A 15725-nucleotide genomic window follows, 5' to 3' on the forward strand; every position below is an offset into this window, starting at 1 on the left:
TATGTTTTTGACGTGTAAATTCTTCAAGTATGAAGAGCTTTTGGTTGTGTTTTCTATTCTTGTATTTTGTTAGCAGATAGAACGCAAAAGTGAGAGAGTTGATCGTGAAATAGAGAGGATAAACGTGAGAAGTGAGTGGTTCCTTAGGATTAAGATTGTAGTTTTAGACTTAGTCAAAATAAGGTTTTGTTAAATTGTAAAAATTTGATTTATTTAAATCACACGTGAAAGGACCTTATTGCCCTTACAAATAAAATCAGGTTTTAAACCCTATTTTAATTCACTTGGGCGTCGCTTCCGTCGAGGATCGAACCCGTGACATTTCCATCGCAAAAACTGGTCCCTTCGGGTTGAGTCGACCCAAACCGCCCCATTAATTAACTAATTGATTAATAATAATCTAATTTTATTTTTTCTTAAATCAGCATTTAAATATTAACTAATTGAATAATTCTCCAATATAAATAATCAAGTAAAATCATTGCTCCCACCTAGGTTCGAACCCGGGTGGAGCAAGATTTTGGTCAATGAGCAAATTTCGGCCCTTTCTACCAGAAATGCCCCTCCACCATATTAATTTAACAATTAATTAGATATTTTGGGTAATTACGATACTACCCTTAGCCTTGAAAAAGACCATTTTACCCCTAGATCTTCCAAACCTAAGATTTCCCATTTTCAAGTCGAGTAAAGACTCATCCGGGTAAATATTTATATTCGGGAGCCCTTCATGGCTGGACCCAAACTTTTCTAGCTGAACTAACTCACCAAGTTAGTTGGCTTGGATTTTGCAGAGGTTTAGAGGTCTAGTTCTTCGCGAATCAATCCGTGTGAACCCTGTCTTATCTAGGCATTCTAGATACGTTAGACATTACTTAGTATAGTCATTTTTAGGGTTGTTACTTTATTCCTCCCTTAGAAAAATTCATCCCCGAATGACACTACATATCATTTTAAAATAAAGAGGGTTATTTTCGAAAATATTTTAACATACTTGAGACTTTGCTCTTTCTGAATTTGTGTTTCAAACTTACTCTGGATAATGTATATTAATCAAGCTTATCTAAAGCTTCATATTTGATATTGGGGAACTTCCTTCTCAATCGCACTTAACTTGATGCACGTCACAACTCATGCAACAGAAAAATCATGTCCATGCTATACAAAAACAGCAACATGACAAGCAAACATGGATTCATTTTAACTCACATAGTACAATTATTACACATATGATTTTGGACTTACAACACCAAGTCGACTATTGCACAAAAACTCAGAGTTTTGTAAACAAAACCAGCCTTAGGAGGAGTATATCTAACCCCTTAGATAACATCTTGTTGGCCATAAGATTTGAAATTATATGGCTTTGTTGGGTTGGTCCACGCCCTGCCCATTTATACCCTATCTCATTTGGCAACTGAGACCTCACTACCCTGGTTTGATAGTCTATGGTAGCATAAAACTTATGGATAAAATCAATACCTAAGCTATTCAATTCTTTTTATTGGCGAATATCTAATTTACATATTAGTAGGTTGGTGCACATCCTTGAAACTTACTAGCAACTTCGCATTAATAGACTAAGGAACTCCTTCCTAAACTAGTCTTATCAAAGCATACAATATTAAATAAACACATAAGTCACATAAGTCATTAACTAACATGATGACTTCAATATGTTAACTTTATACTAGTGCATAAAACCATACACATGAAAAACAAATTTAGGCTACGCACCCGAGACATCACCAGAGGTGTCTTCCACTACACCCCCAAACTTGAGTGTGAAGAATTGTTTCCTCCTTGGAACCTCTTCACTTGGACCATTCAACTGAACTGAACTTTCTCCTTTCCTTTTTCTCGAACTCTCATATACGGACAATCCTTCATCACGTGACCCGGTTTTCTACAACTGTAACAAGCGTTAGAGCCCCTTCTACACTCTCCTCCATGAAGTTTGCCACACTTCCTACAAGGTGGCCTCTCCTGATGTGTATCTACTTCGCTGTTTCTCTTAAATCTAGGCTCGAAATCCTTATCATATCAACCCTTGGATGAACTTGACTCCCCTTGGTGGGAGAGTCCCTTCTTAAACCTGGGCTTATCCCTGATTTCAATACTAGTCTTCCTTGAAAAATTCTTCTTAGCTTTCCTTGACCTGTTCCTTGCCCTAGTATGCTTCCTCTTCCTACTTTCCTCCACTTGTTGGACATGGACCATAAGCCTGAAAGGTCCATGCTATCACGCAACATAGATGCCCTACACTCCTTCTCTAGATCCTCAACAATGTTAGATCAATTGTAAATGGGAGGATTCACTCTCGTGAAGTCCCTTAACATTCTAGCCATGGTGTTGGAATGTGGGTTCTTCTTGGGAACACCTTGTTGCTCTACCTGGGCTATCATAACCTGAGATTGTAATGTGATGGCTTGGTCCATCTGTACCAAGGCTGTCCTCACTTTTTCATATGTCAACCCAGTTGGGTTAACATGCATCTCCATTCCAGCAGCTGGAGCCTGGAGAGGAACTTAATTTACCCCAACAGCTGCTCCTCCAATCTCTTCGCCTGCGTTTCTCCTCATATTCATCTTTCTGAATCGCAAGAGTTGATGTTATATATGCTCTTAAGACCAAGAAATCAGACATTGGAGAAGGCATGATAAGATTAAAAAGGGAATTTTTCCTATACATTATGCAGTCTCTAATTCAGGATAGTGGTGCACTTTACTACCATGACATAGATTCTAATCAATTTGGTTGCTGTGAACTTATTTTTCTCATAATTTAACCTAGTTCTCTGATACCAGCTTTGTCAGACCAGAGTCTAGACCCCAGACGAGACCGGCGTTGTTGACCTTCTCAGAGGTCGCAGACAATCCTACATACATCATTGTTACTTCATCTAGGTTAATTTTAGCAAAAATTTGAACTTTTTGTTACTTAACATTCATATAAGACATTCTACTTAAACTCATAAACGTTCACAATCAACCATCTAATATTAAGATCATCAAATGAAAGAAATAGTTCCATACTACATTAAGCGTATACTTGCAAAAATGGTACCAACACAATGTTTGAAATAAGATGAGAAAGAAAAGCTAGTGGAACATACTCCATTAACTCAAACCTATATCTAAGCTAGAATATAATGGGCAAGCGTCTTCAAAAGCATGAGGTCCTACCAAATCTGGATGAATGCTCCTTGTCCGGATAACATCAGTGTCGACCTGTAAGCTCTAACGTCCACCTGTGCCTGCACCTAAAATGTAAAGTTGTATGGGATTAGTACACACTTGTACTAAGTATGGGTATATGCAAGCACATACCAAGGACATGCATGATTAAGAAGAGCGCTTTCCTATCGATATGAATTATGGAAAGTCAAGTCAGTGGATTTGCCAATTTCGGATTAGGAAAGTCATGCCATTAGAGTAACATGCATCATCATACTTATCACTTTGAAAACAGCACATAACATATTACACATATCATATCACATAGTTCATATCATTCTTTCATATGTCATGAGACCTTGGAATCATGGACTTGACATTAGAACTTCCCAAAATGAGGGCTCAACATATGGGACCTCAACAAGGGAGCCTTCTTTAACAAACACAGAGTTTGCTTCATTCGTTCATACGTACTTCATTTTCATTCTTTCATATACTAGTGCAGCCACAAGTCATACCTAGGATGTAGTTTAAGACTCTCATCAGGTTCGCTGTGCAATGATCAAGAATAACCTAGTGTCATTACATAAGTCTAGCTCATCTCTTGATTATCCTATCTTAACACCTTTGGAATCGTTCATTTCATTATGTACATCATTTGAGGCTGACCTCATTCTTTTTTAGGAACTTTAACCTTAAATTACATAGATCATGTAAGTATCATTAAATCTAGTGTCTTGCCCACACCGAAAAGAGGTGTAATCACAAGTCAAAGTGACCCAAACATGCTAGCGTGTATATAGAGTCAAACCCTTCTAGATCCCTATATTGACAATATAGGTTCAAATACTAGGAGATATAAGGAGACCCATACCCGGCATGCCGAACAGTCTCATCTAATGAGAGTTACGTGAACCTCTGCATTTCCCGAAGAAAGGCATCATTGCTCATAGCTAGCCTATCAGTGCTCAGTATAATGTTCCATTACATTCAACTCATACATCATGGAAGCTGGTTTCTAACGTGAGGACATCATAGCTCATTAGATGATTTCTCATCTCATCATTAGTATTAAATATGCATTAAGTTTAATACTTTCATTAGAGTGTTCATAGAGACTGGTCTCTTCATTAACTTTACATTCTCATAGATTAGTACGTTTTGGTAACATTTACTTAGGCTCATTTGAGATTGCTCTCATCTTTCACATTAGCCTCTTATCATATTGTCACCTCATTCATTAACTTTAAAACATTTGCTTTTCATAATTACCCACCCCTTCACATGAATGTTCATTTTATCATATGCCAATGTATTTGGCCATTTAGTGTGTTTCACACTCTTACTTAATCCTTCTCGGGTTACATTATTTTATCACATACATCTTACGCTCACTTACTTTCAAATATATGCTAGACTTATGAGTCCACGCATATAAGCCATGAGGCTTCATTCATAGTTTGTCTAAGTGATTCATGTTTATCCAAGATTATGTGGTACAAGACTTATGCATCTTGTAGATATGCCAAGATATTGATTTCGATCTTTAGAGGCAACATTCATTAAATGTTTACTTACGTATGACTTATGTGTCAATACGAAATTGAACAAGGGAACTCGATTTCGAATCCCTTGCACAACACTTGATCTTATTTCAAACTTGATAATTACATTTTTCAGAGTTGGGGGACCCTAGTTAGATTTCCATCAATCCCATAATATTTCATTTCAGTTTTCCTCTCCTTTTTCGTTTAAGTCAAGGAGGTTGTGGGTTCAATTCCCCACAAGCTCATTATTTTTCTTTTAATTTATCTCTTAACTTTATCATCTATCCAAGAGGTTGTGGGTTCAATCCCCACTCTCCACATTTATTTTCTCATTTGTTTTTCTCCTAACTCTCTCATCCATTCAAGAGGTTGTGGGTTCAATCCCCACTCACCACATCTATTTTTCCTTGCATTTTTCTCACGAAATTTTTATGAAATTTTCATTTGGTGAGGTCATGGATTCAATCCCCAATGACCTCACATTTAAATTTTTTTTAAATGAAGTTCATTTTTTTAAAAGTTGGCCGAGACTACAATTTTCAGCAAGCTGGAAATATAGTCTCCTCCAATCCATTTTTGTCTTAATCTTTTGTTGATTTTTTTGTAGCTCTCATGTAATGATTTCTTGGGTTCAATCCTTAGTGATTTCACTTATTTTACATTCATTTTTCATTGAATTTATACCATTTTGATTGTCCAAACCCAACCTACCAAATGTTGAAAATTTGTTCACTATTTTCAGCTCCTTGTTATCATCATTTGATCATTAGATCTTAGGACGTTTCATGAATCATTTGGTGGATCTTTGAGTATATTTTTTTCATGGTTATATTCAGCCAAGAATTACCATTAAATCCAGCAATATTACACCACTTTTGGACAACATGATTTACACAATTATTTGCACAAACATCACTTTTCACATAGTTTCGATTGACATAAATTAAAATGCTTATAATTCCAAACACATAATCATGAACACATTATCACGAAAATCACCTTTCATACTTAAACTACCAGAAAACATACCAACAACATGATCTCTAACATATTTCAGATTGAAATTAGAAGGATACTAGGGACAAGGAATTCAACAAGAACGGGAAAAACCCTAATTTCAAAATGCGTTGAATTCGTGGAACGAAAATTTTCTTGGAAAAAGGAGTCCAAGAGATAATCCCATACCTGACTTTAGTGTTGTTCAACACACAACCTGCTGTCCAAAACCCTCTTCAAATTCATGTTCAAATACCGAAACTTCAACACAAACTCGACTGTTTTGGTTAGCGTTTCGTCTATGTTTTTGACGTGTAAATTCTTCAAGCATGAAGAAATTTTGGTTGTGTTTTATGTTCTTGTATTTTGTTAGTAGATAAAACGCAAAACTGAGAGAGTTGATCGTGAAAGAGAGAGGATAAATGTGAGAAGTAAGTGGTTCCTTAGGATTAGGATTGTACTTTTAGACTTAGTCAAAATAAGGTTTTGTTAAATTGTAAAAATCTGATTTACTTAAATCACACGTGAAAGGACCTTATTGCCCTTACAAAAAAATCAGATTTTAAACCCCATTTTAATTCACTTGGGCGTCGCTTCCATCGAGGATCGAACCCGTGACGTCCCCATCGCGAAAACGGGTTCCTTTGGTCAACCCGACCCAAACCGCCCTATTAATTAATAAATAAATAATAATAATCTGATTTTCTTTTTCCTTAAATCAGCATTTAAATATTAATTAATTAAATTAATGGTCCAATATAAATAATTATGTTAAATCATTGCTCCCACCTAGGTTCGAACCCGGATGGAGCAAGATTTTGCTCAATGGGCAAATTTCTATCCTTTCTACCCAAAATGCCTATCCACCATAGTAATTGAATAATTAATTACATATTTAGGGTAATTATGATACTACTCTTAGCCTGAAAAAAGACCATTTTACCCCTAGACCCTCCAAACCTATTATTTCCCCTTTTTAAGTCCGGTAAAGACTCATCCGGGTAAATCTTCATATTCGCTAGCCCTACATGGTTGGAACCAACCTTTTCTAGCTCAACTAACTCACCAGATTAGTTGGATTGGCTGTTGCAAAGGTTCAGAGGTCTAGTTTTATGTGCATCAATCTGTGTGAACCCGGTCCAATCTAGGCATTCTAGATACGTTAGACATTACTTAACATAGTCATTTTTAGGGTTGTTACAACACGCTAATAACTTAGAAGTAATCTGCTCCTAATTGAAGAAACAAAGGATCATTTGAAGCATGCTTTCAAGATGAAAGACTAGGAGAGTTAAGGTATTTCTTGTGAATTGAATTTGCTAGATCAAAGCAAGGCATTCTATGCCTCAAAGAAAGTATGCACTTGAATTAATTTCTGAAAATGGTCTAAGTGCATTTAAACCAGTTGGAACTCCAATTAACACCAACTCAAAATTGATAACCAAACAGTATGATGAAGAGACAAAGATGACAGAACCTGATCCACTAACTGATCAAGGAGCTTATCAAAGGATAGTTTGCAAATTACTATATTTAACTATGAAAAGACCTGACATCTCCTATAGAGTTCATACATTTAGTCAATTTCTACAACTACCTAAGAAGTTACATATGACTGCAACACTAAGGAATGTGAGATGTGAAAAACCAACCAGGACAAGGCCTACTACTGTCTAGTTACTCAAAGAATACAATCATTGCTTATTGTGATGCAGATTGGGCAACATTCCCTCTAACATGAAGATTAATAAATTGTTACTTTGTGCAGTTTGGAGGGTCTCTAGTTTCATGGAAGTCAAAGAAGCAAACAACTGTTTCTAGGAGTTCGGCTGAAGCTGAATATAAGAGTATTGCTACCATTATGATAGAGTGTATATGGCTGAAAGATTTAATGCAGGAACTCAGCATTGAAGTGTCACTACCTATGAACATACATATTGATAGGAAAGCTTCAACGCAACTTGCAGCCAATCCAGTCTATCATGAGAGAACCAAGCACATTGAAATTGATTGTCATTTTATAAGAGAAAAATCACACAAGGGTTAGTGTCTACCAAGTACATTCCTTCACAAGATCAACAAGCTCACATTCTCACTAAAGGACTTACAAAAGTACAACTCCAACATCTCAGCTCCAAGCTGGGAGTTCTAAACATCTTCTCACTTCCTAGCTTGAGACGGAGTGTTGAGAATGTGAAGAATGAACCAAAGTCAAATGTGTGAACCTAGTCCTTGTACGTGTTCCCTAAATCACTGTTATATTGTAACTAAATTTCCATTAATTTAGTTAGTTAGTTATGATTAATTGTAAGTCTATTAGAATAACTAAGTGTGATCAAGATATCAACTACTATAAAGAGGAGCTCTAGAATGTAATTACGCTAAGTTTGGAATAATAGAATATTCTTCTCCTTATTTCCTCTCTCTATGCTTCTTCTGCTAGTTTTCTTCTTCTTCTTTGCTGTTCATAAATCTTCAGAATGAAAGTAAGAACTCATAAGGTGTGCAACAAATAATACTAAGAAAAGGAAATAAATTCTATTTTATTGTCAAATGACTAAATTCTTTAATGCAAAACAAAGAAATATGTTCCCCCAACAACATTAATTCTCAGTATGACCTCACAAATAAAGTTCGAAGCTGGTAGAGTGTTTCACAGACTGTAGAGAAAGTTGTTTACGATAAATCTCAGCTTAAAAAAAGTTAAAAATGTACAAGATGGGTATTTAGGGGGATTCTATATCCAAATCTTCATATGGTACAATTTCTTTGCCAGAAGAATCAGCTACAACCTGATCATCATTATTTTCAGTTGTAGTGGTCATTTCTTGAAGTGGAGGTGGATCTACAAGTGTTGTTGTTGGATTATCATTACATGATAAATGAAGCTTCATCTCTCTGTGTTCTTGACACATTGCACACCAATGTAAACAACAATGTACCATACATGGATCACATGGTGAATCCTGTAATCGAACAACACCATCAATCATCATCATCATATATATTATTGCAAATACGATTAAAGTTTACTAAGCAACTCATTATCATGATCACCATTCATATTTACTTCCTTTGTTTCACAAAGAATGATCTAATTTGACTTGACACGGAGTTCAAGAAAATAAATAAAACTTTTGATCATGTTGTCCTAAATTAAATTTATGTCAAATGTACAAAATTGCGCTTTAATCTTGTGGCCTTCAACATGCCACGTGAAAAGTTGTTACCAAAAAAAGGAAAGGAGGTCATTCTTTTTTAAGTGGAGGGAGTATATAGTTTGTTATAGCATGGTTGCTATGCCAAATATCTGAATGTACCATAACACATTGAAATCGATCATCACTTCATCCGTGATAATCTCAATGGTTGCCAACATCAATTTTACTTTGCATAGAATGGAAAAAAAAGAAGAGAAGTTGAGTAGTTCACCTTAAGATGATATTTTCGTTGCAACATTTGTCTCGCCATGCCAGTATAGATACCACAAACCCACCAAGAGAAGAGAAGACCTTCAGTAATAAGGCATGCAGTATCAGGATCAATGCCATGAAATGCTGCAGTAAGTGCAGCAAGAGCAATGCCACCTTCAATGCACACCAAATGACCAACACAAGCTCCTCTGCTTGATATTTCATCATTCAACGTCTCCATGTGTCGTCCAAACAAAACACAAGGGCAAAATAGCCCAACCAAACCTAAAAATTATACATCAAAAATCGCAAAAAAATGATTCAAGTTATAAATCTTAAAAATGTCACTTACAACTATCAACATCTTCTGTACACCCAAATATTCCAGTTGCCCAATCTTCATCAGCAGGAGGTTCATATGATGGAGGTAGATTTTGCCCACAATGTTCACATTTAGCACATGATTGCTGTCAAATATTTAACAATTTCACTATTATGAGGGAATAAAACTCTCTCACACACACACACATATACATATATATATATATATATACAATGCAAATTCTTCACCACCTTTTAGATGAGTTGTTTTTTTCTCCATCAATTTACTCGATTACATAAACATATAGTCTGAATAATTTATAATTGACGATGCATGCATGCATATATAGTTAAGGGGAATATACTTTTACATTCGTTCAACTCTCACATGCAGGGCAGGGCGAAGATCAGATCCATTTTTTCTCTATTCATCGACTTATTAATTCTAATTGAATATAATTAGAAGAAATGTAAATGAAAGAGTGAAATAACCTTTTGGACATCAATAGGTTGATTAAGCTCGCCAGGAGTAATATTTTGCAATGAAGATTCTTGATCCTTTGTTAATCGAACATAAGTCCCCGTTGCCATTGTCTTAGATTTATTTGATCATCAATTAATAACGATAATTAAGTTGGTGTTACATATATACCTTCATTAAGGTAATGTTAGTTACAAACAAGTAGATAAGAGAGGAAAAAGGGATAGGGAAATTATACCGTAAGACTTGGATTTTTTTTTAAAAAATTTAATTGGAAAATACTAATTAATAAATAAGAGAGTACCAAATCAAGAGATAATAATATTGAAACTAACTTTTTGAAGAATTAATGAAAATATTGTATTGCAATGCTTGCTTAACATGGTTTTGCGCACCCGACTAACGTGCTAGTGGCATGCTAATTACTATCGAGGAGTACCATGCATTGTGAGATCGTATATACCTATTAGTCGATTTTAACTACACGCTTATATTTTAGAAGGGTCCCATTACATCGTTTCATTTTATGTGTCACTTTTCGTATTTTGAGATTCAAACAAGTTTATCTTAGACTGTAAGTTTTTCATAGATTATTTTAACATTTTGAATCATCAATTATTGTGACTTATATTACTCTTTACGTAGTTAACAAATATATAATTTTCATTTCAAAATATTTAAAGATTTCATACGCAAATATCTCGTTAAAATTAAATTGTATTACTAAAAAAAATGTCACATAAAATGAAATAAAAGAAGTAATAGAATTATTTGCTCCCTAATGCTAAGTTGGCAAAGAAAATGTAATTCACGTTCTCAAATAGAGTGAGAGACGGGCTTCTTACTTTTTCTTTTTCATATTATTTTTTTTTGATTTTTTAAATTTATTTATGCTACCGTTTACTTTTATTTATCTTTTCCATTTTACTTTCTTTTTCTCCTTTTTCTTTCTTTCTCTATTTCTTCAACAATTCTGATTTAAGTTGTCTGAAAAAAGTGTGAAACAACCTCACAATCAATACTCTCTCCGTTCGGTATTATTTGTTATGTTACATTTTTTGAAAGTTAACTTGATTAACTTTTAAAGTAAAATTAGATTATATTAATTTGATAATTTAAACAAAAAAAATTAGATATTCTAAAATTTTATGAAAAATAGCATAAATTGCTTTGCATATTAATATGATGAAAAACACATCTTAAAATATTAGTTAAAATTTTTATAATTTGACTCTAAAAAGAGAAATCATGACAAATAATACCGGACGGAGAAAGTAATAATTACTACTAACGCTATCTTTTTACTTCTTTCTACTTCACTTAAATATTATTAGAATACTGAAATCAAATTAAAAATCAACACTTCTTCATAGCTAAGTGTTCATAAGTTCAATCACAAGAACACAAAATTGAACAATATAGAGGAAACTCAGTTGAGTAAATAAAACAACAAAGCATCAATATCAAAATTAGTATCTTTCACAATTAACTTTCTACTACTTCAAGTACAACAATGCACAAAGTTGATGAAACCCATATTCGAATCAGATGCGACAATTGATTAGTGATTACTATACAAGTATATCCACATCATATTCTTTAGAAGTTTTTGTCCTTAAGACAAATCAATATGCTTACGACTTTGAAAATACGTAAACGTTCAAAGATTTCCCCAATCAAATTCATATCTCATTTAAATATACTTCATTTTTTAGCTTCCCAAACTCTAACAATATTCTCATCAGAGACCCATAAATTACCAAATCTAGATATTCAAGATTGGCTAAGTTATTATTTTTACTGGAAATATAACGTCATATGCATGTATAAGATTTACAGTTCCGTCAAATTCTTGATTGGCGGTGAATACTAGCATTGTACCCCATATTATTGAAGATTTTGAAGTCGATAATTATCCAATGGTATGAGAACTACAAATTAAGTCTGAAAATGTCCAAATATTGTATATTGAAATAGTTGTATAAGAAAATTGAGAATTTCTCTGGAAATAATTCAAACAAAAATTAATAGACTAAAATTTTTGAGGTTAGAAATGGAACTCGAAAAATCTACTTCAATGACAGAAATTTTTTTAAGTCAACGAAAAGAAAGAAATGGGCTGAAATAGAAAAGAAAACAAATATAAAAGGGAAATAATAAAAAGAAGAAAAATAATATTTTTATTTAAAAAGTACAATATGTTTATTTGGCAATGTTAGGATCGAAATAAGCAGGTGTAAATGCGGAAGCTAGCAAAACAAACTTCAAAAGCCCATGAGTAAGAAGACAACGAGAAATATACCAAAAGACACAAAGATTTAACGTGGCTCGATCAACCGACCTACGTCCACAAAGGAGATGAGCAATCCACTATAAATATGAGAGTACAAAATACAGAGAGAAACAACCTCAACCAATTCACTCGGAATACATGGGAGGTTCACACAAGTGATAACGTATCAAGCTTGTGACGCATAAATTCTCCCTCTGATCAAAACTCTCAAAGCCTTTAAGACTACATTGTGAATGCTGATTAAGTTAGAAGGAACATGCCTCTATTTATAGAGTTCTAAACCTTTTCCTACCAAAAAAGAATTAGTCAATCCAAAACCTTTTCCTAAGAGGAAAACCTATTTATGGTAAGAAATCAGGGCAAATAAAACCCAACAAACCTCCCCCTTGGCCTGAATTTCTGACAAAATAAATTTGTCCACCTTCTTCACTTAATCTTCAACAACTTGCTTCTCCTCTCCATAATCTCCTTTGCAAAATTTATGTCTCAACACAGAGAACCTCTCTGAAACAATTTCTCCAACAAAATCTTCATTACTGTCAAAATGGTTGCAGCTAGAACAACACCCGCCAAGATGAACACCTCTTTCTAACCTGGTTCAATCATTGATTATCGAACCACTGAACCTGACTCCGTCATTGAATCTGGCTCTGATACCACTTGTTAGGAAAGAAAATAAGCAGGTGTAAATACGGAATCTAGCAATGCAATCCTCGAAAGACTACGAGTAAGAAGACAACAAGAAATATATCAAAAGACACAAAGATTTGACGTGGTTCGGTCACTCGACCTACGTCCACAAAGGAGATGAGCAATCCACTATAAATATGAGAGTACAAAATATAGAGAAAAACAACCTCAACCAATCACTCGGAATACATGGGAGGTTCACACAAGTGATAACGTGTCAAGCTTGTGACCCATAAATTCTCCCTCTAACCAAAACTCTCAAAGCTCTTAAGACTACATTGTGAATGATGATTAAGTTAGAAAGAATATGTCTCTATTTATAGAGTTCTAAACCTTTTCCGACTATAAAAAGGATTAGTCAATCCAAAACCTTTTTCTAAAAGGAAAATCTATTTATGATAAGAAATCAGGGCAAATAAAACCCCACAGGCAACGCCTGTGCAAACTACTACTTACCACAAATTTGGGTGTAACCTTTTAAGGGACAAAATATTCTACTTTTAAAATGTGAAGGGGATAATAGGATCCTCGTGAAATATAAGTGTGTATTCAATAATTGACTAATAAATTGAGAAGTCATTTAACCATAAACTCTAAAATATAATAATTTACTTCTTGAATTGTATACATATTCTAAAAATTGAGTTTAAATCCAAACGCCATACAAGAAAAGATAAGTAACACCACCTTTAATGTAAATAATTGCGTGTTAAATTATATATAGTCCTTTATATTTTAACAAAAAAAAGAAGAAGATCTACTCTAAAGAACGAAATAAGTAGTGGAAATCCTAAAATTGGTCTTTCAAACATTATCAAGGAGCTAATTAGTTTAAAACTCAATTGACTGCTTCGATGGAGAAGGTGTAGCGTCCTCGCTCATCATTATAACGGATAGGGCTTCAATGCTATAACAACGCTTTGCTAAACACCTAAGAATCTAGCTTCGCTGACGCTTGGCTAAGTCTTAAACCTTCACGATGACTGTTCACCTTCTCAGTAGCAAAAATGTTTCTCTTTGCCCTTAACAAAAAGTAGAAGGACAAGAAAAGTATTATTGACTTTCTTGCTACCACTTCTATATGTGCGCTGCTCAAGCCAACTATGCTCTTTAGTTCAGTCTTGAGGATGGGATAATAAGGATGTAGCATCGAATATGTAGGAGTAGTCTCACCCTTTCTGAATCATATCGTAGGTTTTGTTTGGATGATAAAGAAAATCCCTAGCCTCTATCCTTAATTGGGTGCGTCATTGCCCCTATGCAATAGCTACGAGCTCGATCCATAAGTCAAACCCTATGTTTTCACTGACAAAGGGTTTTAAATTTGAGTCCAAACAACTAGGCGATCCTCATGGGTTCATACCAAAGGTTTTTCCTTTAAACATATGTGCACTTGACATATACAGCAGTAATATAAATATCATTTCTAGTATAAATATGGTGCCTTTTGATAGAATTTGTTGGTTAGACCAAAGTAAACATTTTACATTATTGGTCTATGTTTATATATATTTTTACTGTCATATATATATATATATATATATATATATATATATATATATATATATATATATATATATATATATATATATATATATATATATATATATATATATATATTAGTCAAAGTATATTATAGACGCAGTTATCTAAAAAAAGGTATAAGATAATGTCACATTATGAAGTATATTTAAGTTTAACCTTTTAAAACAGTTAAATTTTGATACACGAATAGTGTGAAAGAATTTGTAGACTAGTAAAGATCACTGCCCCATAATAATTAGTGGGAGGAAAGTCACATAAAAATGTTTACAAGTAAAATTCTTTTTGAAAATCTGATTTTTATCTAGTGAATCCTAATGGTTTGTTTTACTACTTACTATCAGCAAGTTTGGACATAAAATAAAATACTTTATAAGCAAATGAAACTTGGACAATGAAATAAGGGTTACAAAAAAATTTCAAAATTAGGAATTGGTGTCTCAAGTTTTAAGTATTGAGTAGGGGTGACAATTTTTAATTAAGAACTAAGGGGTTAAATTGTTCATTCCTAAGTTTTTATATTTTATACTTTAGTCCATCTAATTTAAAAACCCTAAATATTAAGAAATTGAGTGAAGAAAAATCTACCAATGGCTCACATTTCCCTCTTTTTTCTTTTGCTTATTCTTTCTTTTTTGGGGACCATTGTTCTTCTTCTTCTTCTTCTTCATTCTTCTTCTTGTTGTTCATCACCGTATTATTTTTATTGTTCATCAGTGTTTTGTTCTTCAATGGATATTAACATTGTACTGCTGCTTTAAGAACAATATTCATTCATATATTTGAGCATTACATCATATGCGATTTTGGTATGTAAACTAATGATTTTTACTTTAAATTTTTATTTTGATTGTTTGAGTATTTCTTCAAAAAAGTACAATCGCGTACCCAACAGGTAAGTTATCTGTTGCAACATATAGATTACTTGTTGGATACATATTATCGTATCATGTCAAGCTGGGACTGAATCAGAAGTAAGTCCCAACTGATAAGTCATGTATTGCAACCAATGAGTCATATGTTGCACCGGATTAGTCATTTGTTGCAACAAAAGGCTTACCCATTGGATACATATTACACTATCAGGCCAGTTAGGAAAAGAACAAAAGCTTGTCACAACAGATGAGTCATTTATTGTAACATATGAGTCATCTGATGCACCATACGACTCATTTGTTGCAACAAATGTCTTACCCGTTGAATACACGTTACAATACAAGGCCAAACAAGGACAAAACCAGAAATATATCCAAACAAGTAAGTCAC

The 15725-nt window shown here is 33.8% G+C and overlaps 1 protein-coding gene across 1 annotated transcript; it reads right to left on the minus strand.

Annotated features, from left to right (window-relative positions):
• Positions 1-8238: 8238 nt before the first annotated feature.
• LOC101266170 (cell number regulator 6-like) lies at positions 8239-10106 on the minus strand. Its single transcript, XM_004248498.5, has 4 exons — positions 9946-10106; positions 9485-9599; positions 9152-9417; positions 8239-8685 (listed from the first exon to the last, which is right to left on the minus strand). The coding sequence occupies exons 1-4, from the start codon at positions 10042-10044 to the stop codon at positions 8446-8448; spliced, it is 720 nt and encodes a 239-aa protein (XP_004248546.1). The 5' UTR covers positions 10045-10106; the 3' UTR covers positions 8239-8445.
• Positions 10107-15725: the final 5619 nt, after the last annotated feature.

The sequence above is a fragment of the Solanum lycopersicum genome, chromosome 10 (assembly GCF_036512215.1).
Source record: "Solanum lycopersicum chromosome 10, SLM_r2.1".
Lineage (NCBI taxonomy): Eukaryota > Viridiplantae > Streptophyta > Magnoliopsida > Solanales > Solanaceae > Solanum > Solanum lycopersicum.